General features: G+C 36.4%; 2 protein-coding genes and 1 long non-coding RNA gene across 3 annotated transcripts; all 3 read left to right on the top strand.

The window, feature by feature from the left end:
• On the top strand, window positions 1-25,250 carry LOC140820792 (uncharacterized). Its single transcript, XR_012115585.1, has 2 exons — window positions 1-458; window positions 25,021-25,250. It is a non-coding gene; the product is annotated as an uncharacterized lncRNA (long non-coding RNA).
• Window positions 7,606-25,250, top strand: LOC140820802 (transcription factor GTE8-like). Its single transcript, XM_073181144.1, is given in 11 exon segments — window positions 7,606-9,032; window positions 9,035-9,330; window positions 9,445-9,493; window positions 9,604-9,726; window positions 23,413-23,489; window positions 23,642-23,690; window positions 23,773-23,847; window positions 23,926-24,041; window positions 24,130-24,196; window positions 24,331-24,461; window positions 24,552-25,250. Coding segments are annotated over 11 exon segments (2,283 nt in total). The 5' UTR covers window positions 7,606-8,002; the 3' UTR covers window positions 24,822-25,250.
• LOC140820788 (uncharacterized) lies at window positions 14,061-15,042 on the top strand. Its single transcript, XM_073181124.1, has 3 exons — window positions 14,061-14,097; window positions 14,182-14,975; window positions 15,034-15,042. The coding sequence occupies exons 1-3, from the start codon at window positions 14,061-14,063 to the stop codon at window positions 15,040-15,042; spliced, it is 840 nt and encodes a 279-aa protein (XP_073037225.1).
• Window positions 25,251-25,626: the final 376 nt, after the last annotated feature.

Here is a 25,626-nt window from a genome sequence, read left to right as displayed (position 1 = left end):
CTAGCCTGACGATATTTATATTAATAAAGTTTACGATAAATAAATTTTGTTTTTCTTTGTACTTATAAAATTTTGAGTGTGGGCTATATCAATATTTCGGATATTATGTATTTCATGAGATTTTTTTACGAACTTAAATATAATCAGAGAGATATAGGGGTAAATTAAAGTAAAATCTCTTTGTCAATCTTTGTTTAAAATTCTACGTGAAATATAATTTGAGAATTGATACTTGACAATCACCAAATATAATTTTAACCTCCTAAAAACCAAATTTACATTTTTACCCTTTGTTATTTACATAAATATATAAATCTACTCCTCTTCAACCAAATCCATCGACCCAAATAATTGTCTCCTCCCCTCGACCAAATCCACCGTCCCTTACCGCAAGCAAATCCATATGCCTGATCTATCATCCTCTCTTCTAGTTTCAAAAAAGGTGATTCAAGGTCAAGGTCAATTGTTGTCCTTGTGTTTTAGTAATTTTGCAAGTTAAATATAAAAAAAATAAAAAAAATTTGCAAGTCAAATTTAAATATATATGAAATTCAATTTATAGAAAAATGATATTATGATTTTTTTTTTTCACTTTTATCATTTTTATCTATGATTAATGCATATGAGATTGTTGATGTTCAACCTACATACTTATTTTAGAAGTCTTAGAGAGATTTGTGTTCAACCTATGTGTTTTCATGAATACGAGTATATTGTTGGTCACATGTCATGCATTTTATGTGTTTGATTATTTGTTTTAGTCGTAACAAGCAAATCAACTGAACTGTGTTTATTGTTATCAGTTTGTTTCGAGTAAGTACTTATTTGACCTACAAAGTACCTAATTTGAATTTCCATATACTTGCTTTTTGTCTTTTGAATACTAAAATATATATGAAAATACTGGATTTTCGATTAGTCACAAAAAAATCAGTCGCGGTTGACAGTGGTGACTATACCTCTTTTATTGATTATGAGTTTGTTTTGAGTTAATTTGAATGATCTTTTATCTTTTTTATGCTTCTCATTTAATTTAGTTTTTTCACGATTTTTTTTGTGATTTTACTTATCTTTTGTCAAACAATTTTGAAAATAATTGATGAAATATTATGATGATTTTGCAATAAACAATTTCTAAAAACCAGTACCAAAATATTTGATGATTTTGTTGAAATATAATATGAATAATTTGAGTTTATACTTCAATAATGATTTAGCACACATGAGCGATATGAGGTTCTCCCCTTGAAGTTGGAACTTTAAGCAATTCTATTGATTTTGGATTCATTGCATACGCGGTGTTAGCCAAACATTTAAAGATGATGCATAATTCAGGATTTGTATTCAAAACTGTGTCATTGCTACTAGAAGATCTTTTACTTACAGGAAAAATGATAGTAATAAGATCTTAGTTGTTTGCAACAAAGCGAATTGTAAATGAAAAATTTATGCCTTCAAACATAAATCGGACAATTCATTTGCCATAAGAAAGTGCAACCGAAGCCATAGTTGTGGAGATGACAATTTGCGGACTAGAGGTCAACTTAAAGCTGATTCATCATGAGTAGCTAACATTGTGAATGAGAAGTTAAGGGGAGAGTCATCATATCGCCAATGATGAAGGGCATTCAAAAAGATTATGGAGTAGAACTTGAATATTATAAAGTTTGGGCAGGTAAAGAGATGACAATGCATGATATTCATGGAACTTATAAGAGGTCGTATGATAAATTGTGATGGTATTCTCATGCTGTTAAAGAAACAAATCCCATGATAGTTTTATGAATGTTGTGATTTCTTACAATTACAAATAAACCCTCACAATTTTTTACCAAGAATAGTTTGAAAAAATACTCATTTTTAAGCTGTCAGTACTTAATTTTCCTAAAATGATAACCAATTATGTTTTTAATTTATATTATAATTTTAATTCTCAATTTTTTGCATTAACCACAAATTCGGTTACTTTTTGCGTTTCCATAGAAGAAGCATTTAAATGACTTATTTATGTCATTTATTTTTTTTGTAAAAATACAAGTTCCCATCATAAAGTATTTTTAAGTACATCGTTTTACCTTCGAAATACCTAATTTAATTTGAATTTTCAAATACTTGATTTTTAAGTACATCGTTTGTAAGGCCCAAGAATTTAATTACCGTAATCTGAAATGATTTGGGTATAATTACCGTAATTTAAGATTAATCTGGAATGATTTATTGATCAATTGACATGATTGAGGTTATACAAACTTGAATTAAGAAGCCGGGCATTGTTACATTATAAGCCAAGATGTTCAACCGAACATCTCAAGATGTTCGGCCGAACATCTCAGAAAGGCTTGGCGCACATGCGCGACAGGTAGCGACGCATATGCACGAAAATTACAGAAGCTTTGGCGCATATGCGCGAGTAAAGACGCGCATATGCGCGACATGCCCAGAACCTTCGGCGCATATGCGCGGGTAGATGCGCGCATATGCGCGAGTAGTTTGGTGGCAAAAGTTGGAGACGCCACGTATGATTTTACATGTTTTGGAATTTGATTATTGTCAGAATTGAATAGGATTCATATATGATGTTCTTGTTATGTTAGACATCATAGAATCGAAGTCAGATTGAGAAACGGACTGATTATGGAATTGTTATGATTTTTGAATTCGATTTGACTGAGATTTCATATCATATTTGTATTGTTATTGAGATTACGAGTTGTACCGATACTGATTATGAGTTCTGGTATTATATCTGTAATGTTTAGACTGACGGGGTTATCGAGACAGTATTGTTATGCCGTCGAAACATCGGTTGAGTGATATTGATCAGACTCGGGATTGATTTAGATTGTATTATGGTACCGTATGTCGATTGACATTGATCAGATTGTGTTGTGATTTGAATATTGATCAGAACATGTTCCGAATTGAGTTATATATTGATATTGTGTCTGTTCGGTATTGTTATTACCAGATTGGGAATGGACCGAGGTAGATTCGGGACTTCTTCTTCTTCCGAGCGAGAAGATACATGTATAAATTAATGTTGAGTTGGGATTGCACAACTCGAGTGTGGTTTGACTCGAGTTTTCCTAAATCACATACTTTATTTTATTGCATAGATATTTGCAATGAATGAATTACTATACTTGTTCTCTTGATATATAGATAGCAGGTATCAGATTACTTGTTCTCTTGATATATAGACAGCAGATATTAGAAGAGTAATCTTGGGACAGAAGTGCCTGATCGTGGCGGGATCGCCTCGGGCACATTGCACGATGTCACAAGATAGTGTATTAGCGATAGTGCCTAAGTCTGTCACTGGATGTTTGGCTAACGATGTGAATAGAGTTAGAACTGTTTCTATTACTGGTGGTCGATATTATATCGATGTGGATAGAATTATAGCTTATTCTATTACTGGTGATCGATATTATATCGATGTAGATAGATTCAGAGCTTCTTCTATTTCTGGTGATCGATTTTATATCGATGTGGATAGATTAGAACTGTTTCTATTACTGGTGATCGATATTATATCGATGTGGATAGAATCATAGCTTGTTCTATTACTGGTGATCGATTTTGTATCGATGTGGATAGAATCAAAACTTCTTCTATTACTGGTGATCGATACCATATTGATGTGGGTAGAATTGGTCTTTCTTCTATTACTGGTGATCCATATGAAATGCCAACGTCTGGGAACCGGGATCCCTAGGCTAGGATTGAGTCTAGTCTAAAACGTAGAATCAAGAGTCTGATTGACAGTTTATGTTAATTATGTTCCTGAATATGGTACATGTCGATGATGTTCCGGATTAGGGTACATGTTTAGAATATAATTTATTCATGTTATTGATTCATGTCATGATTTTGATATATGACTTTCTGTTATATGCTTTTATATTGTTTATATGATTGCATGTATACATGATTTATACTGGGATATTTATATCTCACCGGAGTTATCCGGCTGTTGTCTTGTTTGTATGTGTGCATGGCAACAGGTGGGATATGATCAGGGTCAAGAATAGAACGAGGCTGGACTAGATAGCGTGGAGATCCGTGTGATACCCTTGTCCCACATCGAAAAAAATCAAGATTTAAATTGAGTTTATAATGGCTTACAATGGACTTCTATAAAAACTTGGGTTAATCATTTTCGTAAAGCGAGGACGAATACGACATAGTTGCTATAGAAGCCCATTGTGCAGTCACGCAGACGCGGGCCCGAGCTCGGGGCGTGACAGAATGGTATCAGAGCCGGTCACCGGCATGGAACACCGAGAAATAAGTGCTATGCGGCGCAAAGTGCTACGTGGATGGGAGCCACCTCTTAAACCTGCGGGGCAAAGTGCTACATGACGGGAGCCACCTCTTGAACCTGTAGGAGCCATCTCTAGATTCTCGGTGCTGGTGGATCGAGGGGTTAGGCCGCGACGAGGACGTCGCGTTCTGAAGGAGGGGTGATTGTGATACCCTTGTCCCACATCGAAAAAAATCAAGATTTAAATTGAGTTTATAATGACTTACAATGGACTTCTATAAAAACTTGGGTTAATCATTTTCGTAAAGCGATGACGAATACGAAGTAGTTGCTATAGAAGCCCATTGTGCAGTCACGCAGACGCGGGCCCGGGCTCGGGGCGTGACAATCCGGGCTCAGAAGCAACTTAAGATTCAGCACTGACTTGTAGTTGAACCTAGTCCGATTATTGTAGATAATACAATAATTGTATGGTTATGTTTAATATGTAGTTTGAAATTACATTACGTTTCCGCTTTGCATTTTTTAAAAAAAAATTAGACCCTGTTTATTATAAATGATTAAATATTACTAAAGACAATTAAGGAATGAATTAGCATCCGAGTCCCCACATCGTTTTACCTTCGAAATGAGACCGACGACGATTTGGGCAATTTGTAATACATGGTATTTTCTTTCAAGTCATGAAAGTGTCATTTTAAATGATTTATTAAGTTTTAAACATTTTAAAACCTAATTTATTTATTATACGATTTTTAAGATTTTAAACATTTAAAGTTTAACACATGTATATTTATTTCAAATTTAGGAATACTATTATTCTAGTTGAGAATTTTAAACTTTTAGATTTTATCACTTGTGTATTCTATTTTAAACTAAGGGATTTTAGTATAGTTAGTAGAGAATTGGTATTTTAATTAGCTTGTTAATTATTAATTAAGTAAATTTTATTCCTTTAATTTAATTAAACTCACACACACACATAGGTTCTGATTAAATTTTATTCCCTTAATTTAATTAAACTCACACACACATACACGGCACACAACACACACATACACATCTCATTTCAGTTTGTTTTTGAGAGAAAGCTAGGGTTCATAGGTTCTTTCAGAAGCCTCATCTCCTTGCAAAATTTCTGAAGAATTCTGCTCATTTTAAAGCAAAAAAATCGTGCATCGTCGTCTCCCGGTCATCCCCCTATGATTTACCGCATCGGTAGCCGTCATCTTCGAGCGTTTAAACACAAATGCATGTATATTCTTTCGTTTTTGCATTGATCTTATCATTTTATATGTCTTGATGTTTATTGTGAACAAAAATTCATGTGGGATATGCAAAGTTTGAGCAAAAATAGTTGGATCGATCTTGAAACGCTTTTTAGATCTAAAAAACCGAGTTTGATGTTATTTTGATTACTATGAATTTTCGGTTGGTTTTCTGGAAACACTTTCAACATATGAAACGTAGTATTTTTCGATACCTTCGATTTGACAGTAAACCCGAATTTTTTGGACAAGAAATGAGAGAGTTATGATCATTTTCGTGTGACTGCTCAAACTGTGATGTTTAAACGATTTTTTTAGATCTCAAAAACTGAATCTGCTGTCATTTTGAATCCTGCGAATTTTTGGAAAAACTTTCAACATATAAAACGTAGTACTTTTTGATATATTCGATTTGACAGTAAATTCGTAATTTTTGGACAAGAGATGAGTGAGTTATGATCATTCTCGTGTGACTGCTCAATTGTGTTGGTTTTCAAAGTTTTTCGCGCAGGGCGACGCTCGAGCAACAAGATTTTACTGCCCGAGCGCCAAGCATTCTGGAATTTTTTTTTAAAATTTTGTCTTGGACAAGCATTCATAAATGTATTAATTAGTATGCTCGACTTGCAAAGAAAATATTTTATATTTTGAGGTATGCTAATTGTCTTGTGACCAAATTATGAACGAATTTGGAAGTCGGTGAACGTGGCCGATGACCTCTTCACCCCGATAAAGTATGACTGGGTTTTGATCAGGATTGGAAAGCAGTAAAGTATGACCATGGATCAATTCACCCGGTAAAGTATGACCGGAGATATTATGTGTGTGGTAGTGGACATCCGTGCCAGCCCAGTACTGTGTTTAGTCTGACAGACGCATTTATGTATGAGTCACTTGTTTTGAAACATATCTCTACACAAAATGATGATGACTATGCATGTTTAAGTATGTATGATACAAGTATGGTTATGAAAAGTTTTACGATATGATGGCGCGTCTATGCTTATGTAAGTATGTTTATGTAAGTATGTTCAAAGTTAAGTTACATATGCGCTACTTTAAAATGCATGTAGTTTTATTATATGTTATTTGTTATTCTCAGTTTATACATGTTGAGTCTTTAAACTCACTAGACTTGATCGATGCAGGTGAAGATGAGTATGAGGAGACTAGAGGTGGTGATCAGTGAGCTGGATCATACTGCGCATTGGACTAACCCAAGGACCACCTTAGTTTTAAGGATTTTTATGTATGTTGTTTCATTTACTCTGGTTTTTAAGGAATTTACTTTATGATGTTTTAAATAAGTACCTGTTGCAAGCTGTTTACAATTTCAAATATTTGTTCAAACATTTTTATTATGTAGCATTTTGAATGATAATTTCTTATTTAAGAAAAAAATTTATTTTCCGCAAATTTTAAGTAGTTCGAAATACGGTACGTTACAAAAACTCTGTCAACACACATATATAAAAATAACTATAATAAATTAAATATATTAAAATTTTATAAATTTACACTAAGTACAATTATTTTAACATAATTATTATTCATTTTCAGGTACAAATAATTGTCTTATTTATTTATTTTTTGTTTGAAATATTATCTAAAACAAAATTAATATATTTTTTATACTAAAATTTATTTAAAATGAATGAAATCATTTTAATTTTGATAATTTATTAATATTTAAATGATTGTTATGTTTTTTAAATATTTAATTGAATAAATTATATTGAGAGATAAAAATATTTAAATAAATAAAAGTTATTATCGTTCAGGTGTTAGTAAAAGAACACAATCATAAAATACAAAATACATAAGATGATATAAAAAAGTTTACAAATATCAATAAACTTTATGCAAAATAAAGCTACAAAATTATATGGAAAAAATATTTGAGATTATGTAAAAGTGAGTAGAAATCTATTGCACAAAAATCAATTATTTAAAAAAGTTAACAAATTTATGAAACGAATCATTATACGCAATCAACACTATCCGTTGGATTCAGCCGCAATCAGATTAACGGCCAGATTCAATGCAACATCGGCTGTAATGTTGTGGCGAAGCCTGAGCGCATCACAGATCCCAACTCCAAAATCGTAAGCACTCTCCCTCCTCCCTCCTCTCTATAGAAATTGTTTTGTATCTATAGATTTCGTCATTTCTAGGTCAATTTTTTTTGTATATTTTTTGTTTTGTTTTTGGTTTCGTTTATTTGTTTCACGAAAATTTGTCGGACCCACCAAGCACTTTTCACGTACATTGTTTCAGACCCGACTGTGTTGTTTGATCTCTATTCCCCCGCAGCTTTTGCGATTAGGTTCGTGGGTTTTCCTTTCTAGGGCTTCGTTGTGATGTTTTGTGTCCGGGGGTCGAACTAAGATAGTTGGATTTAGGGCTTGGTCGCGACGTATGTGTTGTTTCGAAGAGCTGATGTTTGGGGTATTTGGGGTTGAAATTTATGGCACCTACTCTTCCAGTAGATTGCACTGGGCTGAGGGAATCAAAGAAGTGTCCAAAGAATCTGTCAGCTGACATGAATGGGAATATATGGAAATTTTCCAAAGGTTATTCCTCCAGGTCTGTGTCAGAATATCGGCAAGCAGTGGAGGCAATGGCTGAATCAGAAGGGTTTGGTAGCTCACGCCAGGTTCCTGTGGAATTCACTGCTTCAGAGGACTCTTCTGCTCCAAAACGAAGATGCATTAGCTTGAATGTGGATACTTGTGATAGGTTTGGTCTGCAGATGCAGGTGTTGTCGGTGTCTAAGATGTCAAGTTCGGAAAGGAAGGATTTGGAGGTGAAGTTGAAAAATGATCTCAAAAAAGTTAGGATGCTTCAGATGAAAATAGGTTCGTATGGAATAGCTGCCATGGTGTATGAACCCAAAACTGATAACTATATTTATCAATGTGGGTCAGTTAGAACCGCTGTGGAGGGAAAAAAGCCATTGTCTATGAATGAAATGGTTGTACCATCAGGGAAGAGAAAGGCCCCTTCTGGTGAAAACGGTTTTCGTGCAAAAGTTGGAGCTGTGGCATCTGGAAGAAATGAGATAACGAAGCAGGGCGTAACACAGAATAGTAAATGCATTATGTTGATGAAACAGTGTGAGACATTGTTAAATAGTTTAATGTCACAAAAGCATGCATGGGTCTTCAATGAGTCAGTTGATGTTGTAAAACTGAATATACCGGATTATCGCAGTATTATCAAGCATCCTATGGATTTGGGTACAATAAAAGACAAGTTACGTGCTAATCATTATTCCAGTACAATGGAGTTTGCGGCAGATGTGAGGCTTACCTTCGAAAATGCTTTGACTTATAATTCACGCGGGACTGAAGTCCATTGTATGTCTGAGGCACTGAGTAGATTCTTTGAAATGAGGTGGAAAGCAATTGAGAAGAAAATTTCAGCCTCTGCAACTGAATCCAGGGCTTCAAAATCCAGTGTTATCATTGAACCGCACGTGCCACCTTCTAAGAAGCAGAAACTACTTTGTTAAAAAACCAGGTCAATCAGGAGATTGATAGGCCATTAATGAGTAATCTTGGGAAACAAAAACTGGGTGCAGAGTTGGAGGACTTGTTGGCAGAACTGCCTGACAATATAATTGACTTCTTGAAAGAGAGTACAATGAATGGGAATCAAGTGATTGAGGACGAGATTGAAATTGACATTGACACTCTTAGTGATGAGACCCTATTCATGTTGAGGAAGCTTCTGGACGCTTATCTACTACAGAAACAGAAAAATCAGGCAAAAGTAGAGCCATGTGAAATCGAGGTGCTTATGTTCAAGTGCTTTGCATATGATTACATGTTTTATAATCTCATGCACTTATCTCCACAATGAATGCTTATGCTTTGTTCTTGACCACTCTTTAGTTTATCATTACAGATGTGCAACCATTCAGGATTTAGTGATTTATCTGTACAGCCGTGCAAGGGTAATTTTCCTTCTGGGACAATTTTGCATTTGATTGTGGAGTGCAGCTGTCATATATTCTTGGTATAACATAATTGTTTTTTTTCCTTTGCTTTCCCTAACAAATATCAGACATTGGGCCACCTTTGTCCGGTTCTCCTGCAATGGGGATTGATAAGGATGCTGCCCGAAGTGATGTCAGTAGATATAGTAATTCGAGAAGCTCCAGTAGTGAGCTAGGCTCCTCATCCAATGGTTTGTGCTATAATGAACCCTTTATGCACTTTCTTATCTCATCAGTTTATAAGTTTTTCTATCTTGTTCAGTATCACATGAAATTTCAATGTTTTCCCTACTATGTTTGGATGTATCATGAATGATAGATATCATAATTTCCTTTCAGACCGGAGATCTTTTATAGCACTGGCTATTGGTGTATCTGTAATTTGAAATTAACATCTGCGGCATTTTACCATACCTTCATGCTAGGAACTTGAATTGAGAGTTTCGAGAAGAACACACTCTCTCTCTTCTATCCAATTGCTCAAAGGCCTTTTAATTTGATAAACACTGTTACATCCCTAGCATTGCAAGGGAGAATTTTGTTAATGATATCAAAGGCTTTGATCATAGACTAGTAGGTGGAAGAAAGAAGTAAAACCAGTTAAATATGAGAAGAGTATAAAGCATCACGAGTGAATTTGTTGGACTTTTATTTGCTAATCATATTGCATATTATGGGTGCCAGGATCTTTCAACTTTAATCCGCACGTGTGTTAACCACCTTCAAGATATTTTTGACCAGATCACCAGACTTGTGGAATGCTGAATTTTGACACTTCCGATTTTCTTTTACAATGTTAAAAAGATATACGACCCTCATCCTGTTGAGTTGTTTTATATATGCTATTGAGGTATTCATATATTTACTAGCAACTGTCAAGTAACTTTTTATTTAGTATCTGATTGAGACATGCAATGGAAAATGATTTTGAATGGAACAGCATATAAATCTATCCTATTGAAAGTTTCCCGATTTTTCGTATTAACAATGTTCTGTTTGGAGATGGTGGATATTTCCTTTGTTTCCATTCCATTGCTTTCTAATTATTTAAAAGATATATGACCCTTATCATGTTGAGAAGAGTAGTTGTTTGATATATGCTATTGAGGTATTCGTAGCTTACTTGCAACTGTCAAGTAACTTTTTGATTTTGTATCTCATCGAGACATGTAATGGAAAATGATTTTGAATGGAACAGCATATGAATCTATCCTATTGAAAGTTTCCTGATTTTTCATATAACAATGTTCTGTTCGGAGATGGGTGGATATTCCCTTTGTTTCCATTCTAATGCTTTCTAATTGTTACTTTTCTTATTTGAAGGACCATAACGTTGTACTCATCTTAAAACCATATGAAATACATTGTGGTTTTTCTTGATAACCTAGAATGGGAAGAAAAATACTATGCATGTTTTGGGATGTGAATTCAAGTATGATCAAGAATGTTTGACATTCCGCGTTTATATCCTTCACCCCTGGTTTCATCTAAACCCCAAAGTTGTTCTCAGTACGACTTAATGTTACAATCTGTTTAACTTTTGTTTATAAACAATTACTGAATTAGTTCACAATTTGAAGAACCATGATATGTTATGATCTTACATCGTGTAACCATGTGGTGTTACACGCTAAATACTTCACAGAAGTTTGATGTTTTTACTGTCTACATCAAACTTAATTGTTAGAGGTACTACTGTTCTCTGTGGAGGCAGTTTACTCGTAGTGACACATGCAATGAAAGGTAGAGAATAAAAAGATGATGTGAATCTATGATAAGTGCAATTTATTGTACTTTTATTACTTGTTTTTAACTTGGAATTTTGTGATTCTTGAGCAGGTTTTATTTGATATGTTGTTGTTTTTGTTATCGTAGTTTGGAAGCTTAGAAATGAGAGTTTGGAATGATATAGTGATGAATTAGAAGGTGCAAAGGACAATGAGACACGAAGCAACAGTGCACCCGCGCTGCATACACCGCCGCACCCGCGCTGTTCGCCGAGGCATGACCGCACCCGCGGTCATGCAAGCGCCGCACCCGCGGTGCCACTTGCTGAGCAGGAGAGTTTTTGACGAAATTTCACTGCACCCGCGGTCCTTAGACTACCGCACCCGCGGTCATGCACAAACATCCCTCCGGAAATTGTGAAACTTTGTGGACTTTGAAGAAAAGAAGGGGAAAATGGTGTGCTACGTGGGATATCTTGTCTAGACTATAAAAGGGTCTCTTTTTCATCATCTAGGGTATGGAGAGAAGCTAGGAAAAGGGTGGAGGCTACAAGGAAAAGAGTTGAAGATCAAGATCATCATCTTCAACAAGTTCTTGCACATCTTGGAACAAAAACTTCATACACTCCAAAACTCTTGTTCTAAGTTCTTTCTTTCTTTATTTCTACTTTTATTTTGATATGTCTTGTTTAAGATTCATGTGTTGTTGTTTTATTTTCATTATTATGAACTAAATCTTAATTCTAGAGGGATGATGGAACAAAACTAGAAACCATGTGTTGAGATTCATGATTTATGCTATATAAATTATCTTTATTGTTCATTTGTGTTTTTCTAATCTTAATGCTTTCATTTTACTGGCCATATCTTGAATGATTTGTATGTTATAAATTATCACTTGAAAAAGGAAATTTATAATCAAGAAAGGGAAAAATACATCGATGGTATTTATATAGTTCGAGAGGACATATATTGCTATGGAAGCCATTAAAAGAATTTAGTGCTTGTTGTGTTATTTAATTGTTGATTGTTGACGGAGACGTTGCAATCTTTTGTTAGATAATTAGTATCTACTTAGCACTCGAGAGAGGGAGTAGATAATTATAGAATTCTTGGCTAATGAATAAGAAGGACAATTATAATATAGCTACACAAACATATCACATGGTGGATAGTTGCGTGAAGTCAAACCTCTAGATCTTTTATTCCATTGTTGTTCAACTCTGTTTGGTGTTACTAAAATTAAATTTATTTTCAATTCAGTTATTGATACGAACAAATCTGTTAGTTGATTATTCTAAATAAAATCGAGACTATTCTAATTACAAGCATTAGTATAAATTCAGAAATGACATTCCTCGTGGGATCGATACTTGTACTTAATAATTACATTTTACTATAACTTGACGCCGTGCGCTTGCGAGCATTAAAGAAAACACGCAACAAGTTTTTGGCGCCGTTGCCGGGGAGTGTAAAATTTGAATTTATATTAGTATTGTTACCAATTAGTCTAGATTTTAATTTAGAGCTGTTTTTATTGTATTACATTGAACATTGATTTGTTTATTGTCTTTGTTTGACAGTGCATGCGAAGATCGCAAAATCCTGACTTGCTTATCTTAGATCCTGAAATCGAAAGAACCGCAAGAAGATTAAGAAAGGCAAGAAGAGAAGAGATTCGAGCAATGGCTGAAAACAGAGATAATGAAAATCCACCCCCTGCAATACCCATCCGAGATCATTTTAGGCCGGTATTGAATGCTCATTATTCTGGTATAGCACGAGGAACGATTAATGCAAACAACTTTGAGCTCAAGCCTGCGTTGATAAACATGGTTCAACAGAATCAGTTTGGGGGAGCCGCTACTGCAGATCCTCATTTACATCTCAGAACATTCCTTGAAATTACTGATACGGTAAAAATAAATGGTGTTTCTGATGATATAATTCGATTGCGTTTGTTTCCTTTTTCTCTTAGGGACCAAGCAAGAGGATGGCTCCAATCGCTTCCTTTGGGGAGTATCACTACCTGGCAGGATTTAGCAACTAAGTTTCTTGCAAAATATTTCCCACCTGCGAAGTCTGCACAGTTGAAAATCGAGATAAGTACTTTTAGGCAGACTGATTTTGAGCAACTATATGAGGCATGGGAACGGTATAAGGAATTGTTGAGGAGATGTCCAAACCATGGTTTTGAAGATTGGGTACAGATTGAATTATTTTACAATGGTTTGAATGGACAAACAAGAGGTACTGTTGATGCAGCAGCTGGTGGCACAATATTTGCCAAATCACCCGATCAAGCATATGATTTGCTTGAACAGATGACCATTAACAGTTATCAGTGGCCGACTGAAAGATCAGGAGTGAAGAAGCAAGCTGGGATTTATGCCATAGATCCTATTACATCACTCACAGCTCAAGTTTCAGCTTTAACAACTCAAATTGCAGCAATGAACAAGGCTAGTACATCAGAGGTTGAAAATGCATCTGTTGTCACTGAGGAACCACATATTCCTGATGAGGCTCATTATATCAACAATAGGAATTTTGGTGGTTATGGAGGATATCGAAGTAACCCTCCCCCTAACACTTATCATCCGGGTTTGAGAAATCACGAGAATTTTTCATATGCTAATAATAAGAATGTTTTGAATCCTCCACCGGGGTTCAATGCATCAAAGGGGGAAGGAAAACCTTCGCTTGAGGATTTAGTTGGGACATTTGTTGTAGAATCGAGTAAAAGAATGGCTAGGACTGAATCTCGTCTTGATGGCATGGAAACTCACATGGGAAATATGGGAGCTACAATGAAGTCATTGGAGACACAGATTGGTCAATTAGCTAATGCATTGAAAGATCAAAATAAAGGTCAGTTCCCGAGTAACACTGAAGTGAATCCAAAGGAGCAATGCAAAGCTGTGACTTTGAGAAGTGGAAAAGAACTTGATGGTAAAAATTCCAATGAGAAGGATGAAAAGGAGGTGATTCTTGAAGAAGTCGAAACTGAGGAATCCAAAGTTGAAGTTGAAGTTGAACAACCGCCGGTATTCAAGCCAATTCTTCCATATCCGCAGAGGTTCAAAAAGAAGAAATTGGATGAGCAATTTGCCAAATTTTTGGAAATTTTCAAGAAGATTCACATCAACATTCCATTTGCTGATGCGTTAGAACAAATGCCAAACTATGCAAAGTTTATCAAAGATGTGATGTCAAAGAAGAGGAAGTTGCATGAGTTTGAGACAGTGAAGTTGACAGAAGAGTGTAGCGCCATACTTCAAAGGAAACTACCACAGAAACTCAAAGATCCAGGGAGTTTTACTATTCCTTGTGTTATTGGTGGTTCTAGAATAAATAAAGCTTTATGTGATTTAGGTGCCAGTATTAATTTAATGCCTTTTTCTATTTACAGGACTTTGGAGCTTGGCGAGGTGAAGCCTAGCTCTATTACCTTGCAGCTGGCGGATAGATCACTTACATATCCACGGGGTATAGTGGAGGATGTTCTGGTAAAGGTAGACAAATTTATATTTCCTGCTGATTTTGTCATTCTAGATATGGAAGAAGATCAGGACACCCCACTTATCTTTGGAAGGCCATTCTTGGCCACCGGAAAAGCTTTGATTGATGTGCACAAGGGTGAGCTTACATTGAGAGTAGGTGGAGAAGAAGTTATGTTCAACATCTACAACACAATCAAAGAACCAAATGAGGTAAGTACTTGTAATAGCATTGATGTAATTGACTCATGTGTATCTCATGTTGGTGCAGGTAGATTGACGAAAGATTCTTTGGAGAGATGCTTGTTGGAATCGGCGTCTATACTGGATGAAGATGATTGGGACGTGCAAGAGGAGTTACTTGCTCTCGATACATTGCCTAAAGAAAAGATTGATGTGCATAATGTAGAACTACTTGAAGATGCAAGTATAGAGGTACCAAAAGTATCCCCGAATTGAAGGAACTTCCAAGTCACCTCTGTTATGCATTTTTAGGTGAAAATTCAACATATCCAGTAATCATCTCTTCTTTTCTTACTTGTACTGAAAAAGAAAAATTGTTGAGGGTGTTGAGAGAATTTAAATCTGCTCTGGGATGGACAATTGCTGATATAAGGGGAATTAGCCCTACTGTTTGTATGCATAAAATTTTGATGCAGGAGTCATATTCACCTTATGTTGATCATCAGAGAAGGCTTAATCCTGCAATGAAAGAGGTTGTGAGGGCTGAGGTATTAAAATTGTTAAATGCTGGTGTTATTTATGCTATATCTGATAGCTCATGGGTTTCACCAGTACAAGTAGTGCCTAAGAAGGGAGGAATAACTGTAGTGAAAAATGAGAACAATGAATTGATTTCAACTCGTCCAGTGACTGGTTGGCGAGTATGCATAGACTACAGGAAATTGAATGATGCTACTAGGAAAGATCATTTCCCACTTCCATTTATTGACCAGATGCTTGATAGAGTTGGTGGTTATCATTATTATTGCTTTCTAGATGGTTATTCAGGTTACAATCAGATTGTCATAGCACCGGAGGATCAGGAGAAGACTACCTTCACTTGCCCTTACGGTACATTTGCTTTCAGGAGAATGCCATTTGGACTGTGCAATGCACCTGCTACTTTTCAGAGGTGTATGATGGCCATATTTTCTGACATGGTCGAGGAAATAATGGAGGTTTTTATGGATGACATCTCTGTATTTGGTTCATCTTTTGATCATTGCTTGCAAAATCTAATGCTTGTTTTGCAGAGATGTCAAGCTAAGAATCTAGTTCTGAATTGGGAAAAATGTCACTTCATGGTTCCCGAAGGTATTGTGCTTGGCCACAAAATTTCAGCTAAAGGAATAGAAGTTGACAGGGCCAAAGTTGTGGCAATTGAAAATCTTCCACCGCCGAAGAACGTGAAAGGAATAAGAAGTTTCTTGGGACATGCCGGGTTTTATCGTCGTTATATTAAAGATTTCTCTAAAATTACTAGACCTTTATGTAATTTGTTAGAGAAAGATTCAACATTTATTTTCGACGATGATTGCTTGCAGGCATTTAACAGGATCAAGAAAGCACTGATTTCTGCACCCATCATGATAGTACCTGATTGGAAGGAGCCCTTTGAGCTCATGTGTGATGCTAGCGACTATGCTGTGGAGCAGCATTGGGACAAAGAAGAGACAAGATGTTTAAAGCCATCTACTATGCAAGTCGTACACTCAATGCAGCCCAACAGAATTACACAACTACTGAGAAAGAAATGCTAGCAGTGGTGTTTGCATTCGACAAGTTCAGAACATATCTCATTGGCACAAAGGTAACGGTTTTCACTGATCCATGCAGCTCTTCGTTACTTGTTTGCAAAAAAGGATGCAAAGCCCAGATTGATACGATGGATACTCCTACTTCAAGAATTTGACTTTGAAGTCAAAGATAAGAAAGGTTGTGAGAACCAGGTGGCTGATCACCTGTCACGACTAGAGCTGGAAGAACGAACTGAAGGTGGAGCTATCAACGAGTCATTCCCAGATGAGCAACTTTTCAAGGTAAGTGTTACATATCCGTGGTTTGCAGATATAGCTAATTTTCTTGCTGCAGGAGAATTGCCTTCAGATTTAACGTATCATCAAAAGAAGAAATTTCTTCATGATGCTAAGTTTTACCTGTGGGACTGATCCGTTCTTGTTTAAGAGATGCGCTGATCAGATAATCAGACGATGTGTAGCTGAGGAAGAAGCGGGTATAATTCTAGAGCAGTGTCATTCCTCACTTTATGGTGGACACTTTGGAGCGTCACGAACAGCGGCTAAGGTATTGCAATCCGGTTTTTATTGGCCCAGTTTGTTTAAAGACAGCTATACCTTAGTAAAGTCATGTGATAAATGCCAAAGAGTTGGCAATATTTCTAGACGACATGAATTTCCACTAACAAATATTTTGGAGGTGGAACTCTTCGATGTCTGGGGTATTGATTTTATGGGTCCCTTCCCATCTTCGTTTGGTCAATCATACATTTTACTTGCTGTCGATTATGTGTCAAAATGGGTGGAAGCAATCGCCACCAGTACTAATGATGCTCGAGTTGTTGTTAAGTTTGTCCACAGGAACATCTTCACGAGATTTGGAACGCCTAGGGCCATTATCAGTGATGAAGGTACACATTTCTGTAACAAAATTTTTAACTCACTATTGGCCAAGTATGATGTGAAGCACAGGGTGACACTGGCATACCACCCGCAAGCTAATGGGCAAGCAGAGATATCCAACCGGGAGATAAAGCAAATATTAGAAAAGACAGTGAAGACAAACCGAAAGGACTGGGCAATCAAGCTAGATGACGCTTTATGGGCATACAGGACTGCATACAAGACACCTATCGGGATGTCACCTTATAGGTTGGTCTTTGGGAAAGCTTGTCATTTACCTTTGGAACTGGAGCACAAGGCATTTTGGGCTATCAAAAAGCTAAATTTTGATATGGGAGCATCGAGCGAGCAACGACTGTTGCAGTTGAATGAGATGGAAGAATTCAGGAATGATGCATACGAGAATGCCAAGATATACAAAGAAAATACCAAGAGATGGCACGACAAGCAGATTCTTCGACGAGAATTTGAAGCAGGACAACAGGTGTTATTATTCAATTCTCGACTGAGGTTGTTTCCTGGTAAGTTAAAATCCAGATGGTCTGGCCCATTCACAGTAGAAAAAGTGTACCCACATGGTGCAATTGAACTAAAATGCAAAAATGGCGAGACATTCAAAGTCAATGGTCAGAGGGTCAAGCATTACTTTGGCAATGAAGTGCGACACATGGACAACATCCCACTGCGAGAACCAAAGTAGACTGATGAAAGTCAGGCTGATGACGTTAAACCAAGCGCTTATTGGGAGGCAACCCAAATTTTTTGTTTATTTTGCATTTTGATTTTGGGGTTGATTTTATTTTTGTATCATGTTATTTGTGTTTTTGTATTTTTTAGATATAATGTGTGATTTTATCTTCCCAAATTAATGATTTTCAATTGTTTTCTTTTCAGGACTGAAAAGTTGAGAAGAAAATATTTTGATAAAACAGGAGCGCCCTTACAGTCTCATGTGCACTGCACCTATGCTTGAGGTGCATTACAAATTCAAGAAAATTCGAAGCAGGAGTGCACCCGCAGCACAAATAAAGCGCCCCCGCGCTAGGAGTGCCGAAGCACTACCGCACCCGCGGTGCTTACACTAGCGCACCCGCGGTCGTGCATTATGGAGAAATGCGCGTAGCTGCCGAACACACAGCGCACCCGCGCTGCCTATGCTACCGCCCCTGCGCTAAACTGCCGAGACAAGAGCGCACCCGCGCTGCCTACACTACCGCACCCGCGCTGCTTGTTCGAAATGACACCGCACCCGCGGTGCTTACACTACCGCACCCGCGGTAACACCTTTTTAAGAAACAATCGGGCATTCTCTTCCATTACCGAAACACACTCTCAAGAACACCCACTTCCATATTTTCGAAAATCCCTACTCCAAACACAACTCATACACCAAATCTTTGTTCTTCTTTCAACAAATTCATCACTACAACTTACAAATCTTCACACATTCCATCAAATACCTCATTTCTTTCCATCAAATTCAAAAATCCAACCTAGGGTTGAAAAAGGGGATTCAAAATTTATTCAAGAATTTGAACACAACTTTGTTTTTGTTCTTCAAGAAACAATTCAACACACCCAAGGTGAGCAAATTCTAGCAAATTTGTTGCTAAATTCGAAATTTGTTGTTAAGGAAGGAAATTATTCATTTTGTGAAGCATACTGTTGATTTTGGGAATATTGTTGATTGATTATTGTGTACATTGTTGAAGTGTGAATATTGTGAAGTAGTAGTTTGGTGGATTGCAATAATCTTGTATTTTGAGAAGTGGGTTGAATTAAAGTTGTGTTGAGAAGGTGTTCGACAAAATGCCACTAAAAAGAAAGTCATCAAAGGGTGCTTCATCATCATCAAGGGTGAACTATGATGCGAGTCGGTTTTATGATGAGAGGGCGGAAGAACAATATGGGAAGATTTTGAATAGAAGCATTATCAAGGAGAGAGGATTTGATATGAGCTTCCCTGATACTCAAATTGAACAAATGCTTAGGGTTCGACAGTGGGAGGAGTTTGGAAGACAGCCACAGGATGCTGTCATATCACTGGTGAGAGAGTTCTACGCTAACTTAAAGGTTAGACATGATCGGTTAACGGTGTTTGTGAGAGGAAAAGAGGTAGCCTTTGATGCACGTACAATCAACACGATATATGGCTTTCCTGAAATCATGCACGACGAGTACGAAGAATACAGAAATGAGCATGTTGATTATGACAGTATTCTTCAGACTATTTGTACACAGGGAGCCGAATGGCGAATGAGAGACAATGTGCACTTGAGCCTAGCAAAGTCTGACCTCAAGGAAATGGCCAAATATTGGTATTCATTCATTTCTGCTAGGATCAAGCCTACCGAACACACCACTACCGTGATCAAGGAGAGAGCCATTCTCACATTTTGCATTATGACAGGGAAGACAATTGATCTAGGTCGATTGCTTCAGAATTCAATTTTCGATTATGCAAGTGGTAACTCTCCGAGTGGACTTCTCCACCCCTCTCTCATCACCATATTGTGCCAACATGCGGGAGTGACTTGGGCTCCGAATGAAGAAGTTCTGAAGCCGAAAAATCCTATTGTGATAGCTCAGGCATTTATGGGAGTCAGAAATGACCAAGCTGCAGCACGTAGAGCTGAAAGGGAATTCAATCGGAGAGCTGCAGAGAGACGTGACCAAGCCCAAGCTCAAGAGCCACAGCCGCAGCAAAGGCATAGGAGAAATAGGTTGAATCAGTTGGAAGAGGATATGCGGGTACAACGCCAAGAGATGGATGCTTTTCGGTATAGGACCGATACATTCATGGGGTACATGATGGATTTCACATCGGCCTTGGCTCAGCAATTTCCATCTGCTTCCACTTCTGGACATCCATTTCCACCTCCTCCACAGTGGCCACCTGTCTACCACCCGCCAGAGTTTCAACCACCCCACCATGATGACGACGACGAGGATGATGGCAATGACCACTGACGGTCGTTGCCCAGTGTATGTGCATTTTCCTATTTATCATGCTTATTCACATCGAGGACGATGCACATGTTTAAGTTTGGGGGAGAGTTATTTTATTTTATTTTGTTTTATTTTATTTTGTGTGCTTTATTTTATTTTATTTAGAGTGTTTATTTGCTTTTGTGTGTTTATTTATTGAGTGTATTTTTGTGTGTTTAATTTTTTGGTTTGTTTTGTGTGTTTGTAGTATTTTAGTCATGAAATTTTTAATGAATTGGCCAATGATGAAAATATTTTTATGAAAAAGAAATGTCATGCATTAAATTCATGTAATTGACCAACTTTGAAAAATTTAGAGAATAATAATGAGATTTGGTGAGTTTGATACTTAAAATTTCTATAAAACTTTGTGATTTTTATTTGACATTGAAATAAAATTTTTGCAAACACATAAATGATTGAGGCAATCTTTGAATTTATTTGGGCCATGTATATTATTCATAAACATTCATTTGAAGCCCTTTTGAGCCTATAAGAGAAAAGAGTTGTGTTTTTGAAATTCCTTGGAAGCCAAGCACATTTCTTTTTGAATATATATGTATTTGGTTGATGCATTGAGACACCATTTTCACGATGATTAGATTCTAATTTTTGATGGTGAATTGAGATTTTGTCTAGAACTATCCAAACATCACTCGAGGCGAAATACGGACAAATTATGATTTAGGAATGATTTAGGTGATTTTTGGATCGATTGAGCCTTTCAAGCTACCAAATAAATTAATTTATCATTTGTCACCTCTTTGAGCTTATATGAATTTGAATGGCACACGTAAATATGTGTAAAAGACCCCCATTCAAATATTTTTTTCAAGAATCCCACAATTACCAACCTTTTGAATATCTTATACAATTAATTCCTACCTTCTCAAGGGAGTAAGAATTCGAAAGAAATTGATTTTCTCCTACAAAAGAAAAAATGAATAATGATACATTGTTGAAGATTGGAGAAAAAGGGGAGAAAAAGAGATGAGATGAATAAAGAAAAAGAAAAAGAAAAAAATGGAGATCAAAAGAACTCCCTTATTTGAACTCCTAAACTTTATTTGTAGCCATGAACCGAGGCCTAACATTATAACCATTGAAAATCCTATTAACCTAGTCATAGTTGTCCAATATACTAGTGGAGAGTGATTGGGAGGATCTAGCCTATGGACAATCGATAAACACTGTCATTGAATAAGAATTTTGATCAATTTTTCACACACCTCATTGCATCAAATATTTATTGGGTATCCATTTCTTGAATGAATATTGCTTTGAACCCAATTTTTACCGAAAAAGACCTTGTGATATGTGTTTGTAAAAATTTGAAATCAATTGATAATGATTTGAAACATGGTTGAGAGATTTGAAGTTAGAGAACGAACCAATCATATGATTTTATCTGGATGAACAAGTGGTTGAATTGATTTGAATTGTAAATGCATGGTGGATTTTGAATTTATATTGAGGCCAAGTTCTTGTAAAATATTTCATGACTTGTTTGTTTGTTTGTTTTTTTTGTTGTTTTGATTTGCTCGGGACTAGCAAAATCTTAAGTTTGGGGGAGTTTGATAAGTGCAATTTATTGTACTTTTATTACTTGTTTTTAACTTGGAATTTTGTGATTCTTGAGCAGGTTTTATTTGATATGTTGTTGTTTTTGTTATCGTAGTTTGGAAGCTTAGAAATGAGAGTTTGGAATGATATAGTGATGAATTAGAAGGTGCAAAGGACAATGAGACACGAAGCAACAGTGCACCCGTGCTGCATACACCGCCGCACCCGCGCTGTTCGCCGAGGCATGACCGCACCCGCGGTCATGCAAGCGCCGCACCCGCGGTGCCACTTGCTGAGCAGGAGAGTTTTTTACGAAATTTCACCGCACCCGCGGTCCTTAGACTACCGCACCCGCGGTCATGCACAAACATCCCTCCGGAAATTGTGAAACTTTGTGGACTTTGAAGAAAAGAAGGGGAAAATGGTGTGCTACGTGAGATATCTTGTCTAGACTATAAAAGGTCTCTTTTTCATCATCTAGGGTATGGAGAGAAGCTAGGAAAAGGGTGGAGGCTACAAGGAAAAGAGTTGAAGATCAAGATCATCATCTTCAACAAGTTCTTGCACATCTTGGAACAAAAACTTCATACACTCCAAAACTCTTGTTCTAAGTTCTTTCTTTCTTTATTTTTACTTTTATTTTGATATGTCTTGTTTAAGATTCATGTGTTGTTGTTTTATTTTCATTATTATGAACTAAATCTTAATTCTAGAGGAATGATGGAACAAAACTAGAAACCAATGTGTTGAGATTCAGGATTTATGCTATATAAATTATCTTTATTGTTCATTTGTGTTTTTCTAATCTTAATGCTTTCATTTTACTGGCCATATCTTGAATGATTTGTATGTTATAAATTATCACTTGAAAAAGAAATTTATAATCAAGAAAGGGAAAAATACATCGATGGTATTTATATAGTTCGAGAGGACATATATTGCTATGGAAGCCATTAAAAGAATTGAGTGTTTGTTGTGTTATTTAATTGTTGATTGTTGACGGAGACGTTGCAATCTTTTGTTAGATAATTAGTATCTACTTAGCACTCGAGAGAGGGAGTAGATAATCATAGAATTCTTGGCTAATGAATAAGAAGGACAATTATAATATAGCTACACAAACATATCACATGGTGGATAGTTGCGTGAAGTCAAACCTCTAGATCTTTTATTCCATTGTTGTTCAACTCTGTTTGGTGTTACTAAAATTAAATTTATTTACAATTCAGTCATTGATACGAACAAACCTGTTAGTTGATTATTCTAAATAAAATCGAGACTATTCTAATTACAAGCATTAATATAAATTCAGAAAGACATTCCTCGTGGGATCGATACTTGTACTTAAAAATTACATTTTACTATAACTTGACGCCGTGCGCTTGCGAGCATTAAAGAAAACACGCAACAATCTACTACGTTTTAATCTAATATCTTTTGGTTTTCTATTCATTCAGATACAGATTCTGAAAGTTCTGCTCCTGGTGAATTACATGTTGCCAAGGAAGTGGTTCCTCAAGTCCTGCTAATGTTAGTTTTCAGTTACCTATGTATTCCTTAGCTTCCTTCTCCTCCCGTTCTCCTTTTGTTTGATCGTTTCTTTTAACTGCCATTATGATGTTGTTACCTTTTGAACTTTCATTGGCCTGTAACTCTTATTTTCTTTCTTTCCATTCGTGACGCCAGGAAAATGTAGATGAGAAGGAAAATAATGCTGGCTTTCCAAACAATGGAGGTAGTCACCTTTGGGTTTTGAAGAATTTTCAATAAGTTATGTTTTCATTCTGAGTTTAACATTTATTTTGGGTTATCTGTAGATCTTTCGGACAGGAAAACCGAGCATAACTTACTTTTAAGATCTCCCCCTACTGAGACTATATGTTTGCAAGAGGGTAAGCAATGAAAAACCATGAGGAAATGTATGCTATTACATTGCATCATCATCTCACCAACAAGCTGTATAATTTTAGGGGAGAGCGCTCCACCAGAGAGGCAGGTCTCCCCTGATAAGCTTTATCGTGCAGCTATATTGAGAAGCCGATTTGCTGACATTATCATTAAAGCCCAAGAGAATTCCATCGAAAAAGTACGCATGCAAATTTCATAGATTTCTGAAATAGCAGCTTGCTGCATTCCATGTAGTATTACTAATAGTAACAGCTAAAAAATTTCAGGGAGAGAGACCAGATCCAGAGAAGCTAAAGCTTGAGAGGGAGGAGCTTGAGAGGCGTAGAAGAGAAGGTCTGAGTCAAAAAGCAATTATGTGAATGAATTTATGTGATTGAGTTGTATTGTATTCTTGCTTGGGCTTGAAATTGAAATGTTATCATTAAATTTGTTCATGAAATGGTGTTGTGGAGTTTTTATATTACCAGAGAAAGCTCGCTTGCAAGCTGAAGCTAAGGCTGTAGAATTGGCTCGAAGAAAAGCTGAAGCAGAAGCTGCTGCTGAAGCTAGAAAGAAAATAGAACTTGAGAGGGAAGCTGCGCGCCAGGCTTTGCAGAAGGTAAATAATGCAGAGATTTCCTCTTGATATGAAAAAGTAAGGAAAATCCACTATTCCATATTCTTTATTTAATCCTCAAGCTCTCAACAAATGGAGCAGACTGTTGAAATCAATGAGAATTGCCGGTTCATGGAAGATCTCGAAATGTTAAGGGCTGCCCCTGATGAGCACCTGCAGAACTTATCGGAGGAGAGCCCTGAAAATTCTGAAAACTGTCATGGTAGTTTCAAATTTCAGGCAAGTTGTAATCCATTGTAACAACTAGGATTGTACATGAAGAACGATGAAGAGGATGAAGAAGTTGAACCACACAGCTTTGCTGATATTCCAAACGATCCAGAAGAAGGGGAGATTGATTGATCAAATTTTTCGAATTTTCAGGGTTCACTCAAGAAGTGAATTTGAACTAAGCTCGATATACATGAAAACCATCTTCATTGGGTTTGATGAAAATTCGTGTTGGTATGCATATAAGGCAAATGTGTGTCCTCGTTTCTATTTCTTTCCGTATAGGATAGAAGTTGGGGCTTATTTTTCTACATCACATGATTTGTTATAGGGTCCATCTCTCGCAATTTTTTTTCATGAGAGATCACCATTGTTGATTGGGACGTCGTCTTCATGCACGATTGGTAATGTAGAGAGGGTTTATAAATTTATCAGCGAATGCAAGGTACAAAAGGTTGCTTCTGGTTCTAGGTGCAAATTTGTGGCAGTGTATGCTTATGTGGAGCATTAAAATATGCTTCTAAGTAAAATTATTTTCGGCATCAACATGTGAAAGAATCACCATACTCTTTCTTTAGTAAAGAAAAATTACTTTGTAGCTCTATTATTTCCAGTCTTTAAAATTGGATGTATTAAATTCTGTTGGTAGTATTTACAAATGCGATTCATGATCGCTTATGTGAGAGGTGAGCAAACTGGATTGGCTTACTTTAGATAAAATTTCGAGTTAAAATATATTATATCAGTTTTGCTAAGTGGTAGACCATACGTACCAAAGCGTTCATGATTAAAAACCATTGTTTTTCTTTTTTGAAAACAAACCCCAACCAAATCTAGAATTTGGAATTCGGTTCGGTTCGACTTCTGCTCATTTTTAGTTTATATCATATCCTGTCACAGTGTCTTTGTATTCGTCGATTGCACATATCTTTATGTT

The sequence above is a fragment of the Primulina eburnea genome, unplaced genomic scaffold (assembly GCF_022965805.1).
Source record: "Primulina eburnea isolate SZY01 unplaced genomic scaffold, ASM2296580v1 ctg1459_ERROPOS7100000, whole genome shotgun sequence".
Classification (NCBI taxonomy): Eukaryota; Viridiplantae; Streptophyta; class Magnoliopsida; order Lamiales; family Gesneriaceae; genus Primulina; species Primulina eburnea.
This window is presented reverse-complemented; position numbering and strand designations above follow the sequence as displayed.

Coding starts and splice junctions, on each gene's coding strand:
- LOC140820788 (XM_073181124.1), top strand. CDS start 14,061: ATGGGAGCTACAATGAAGTCATTGGAGACACAGATTG. Junction 14,098..14,181: donor GTCATTGGAGACACAGATTG/GTCAATTAGCTA, acceptor AGCAATGCAAAG/CTGTGACTTTGAGAAGTGGA.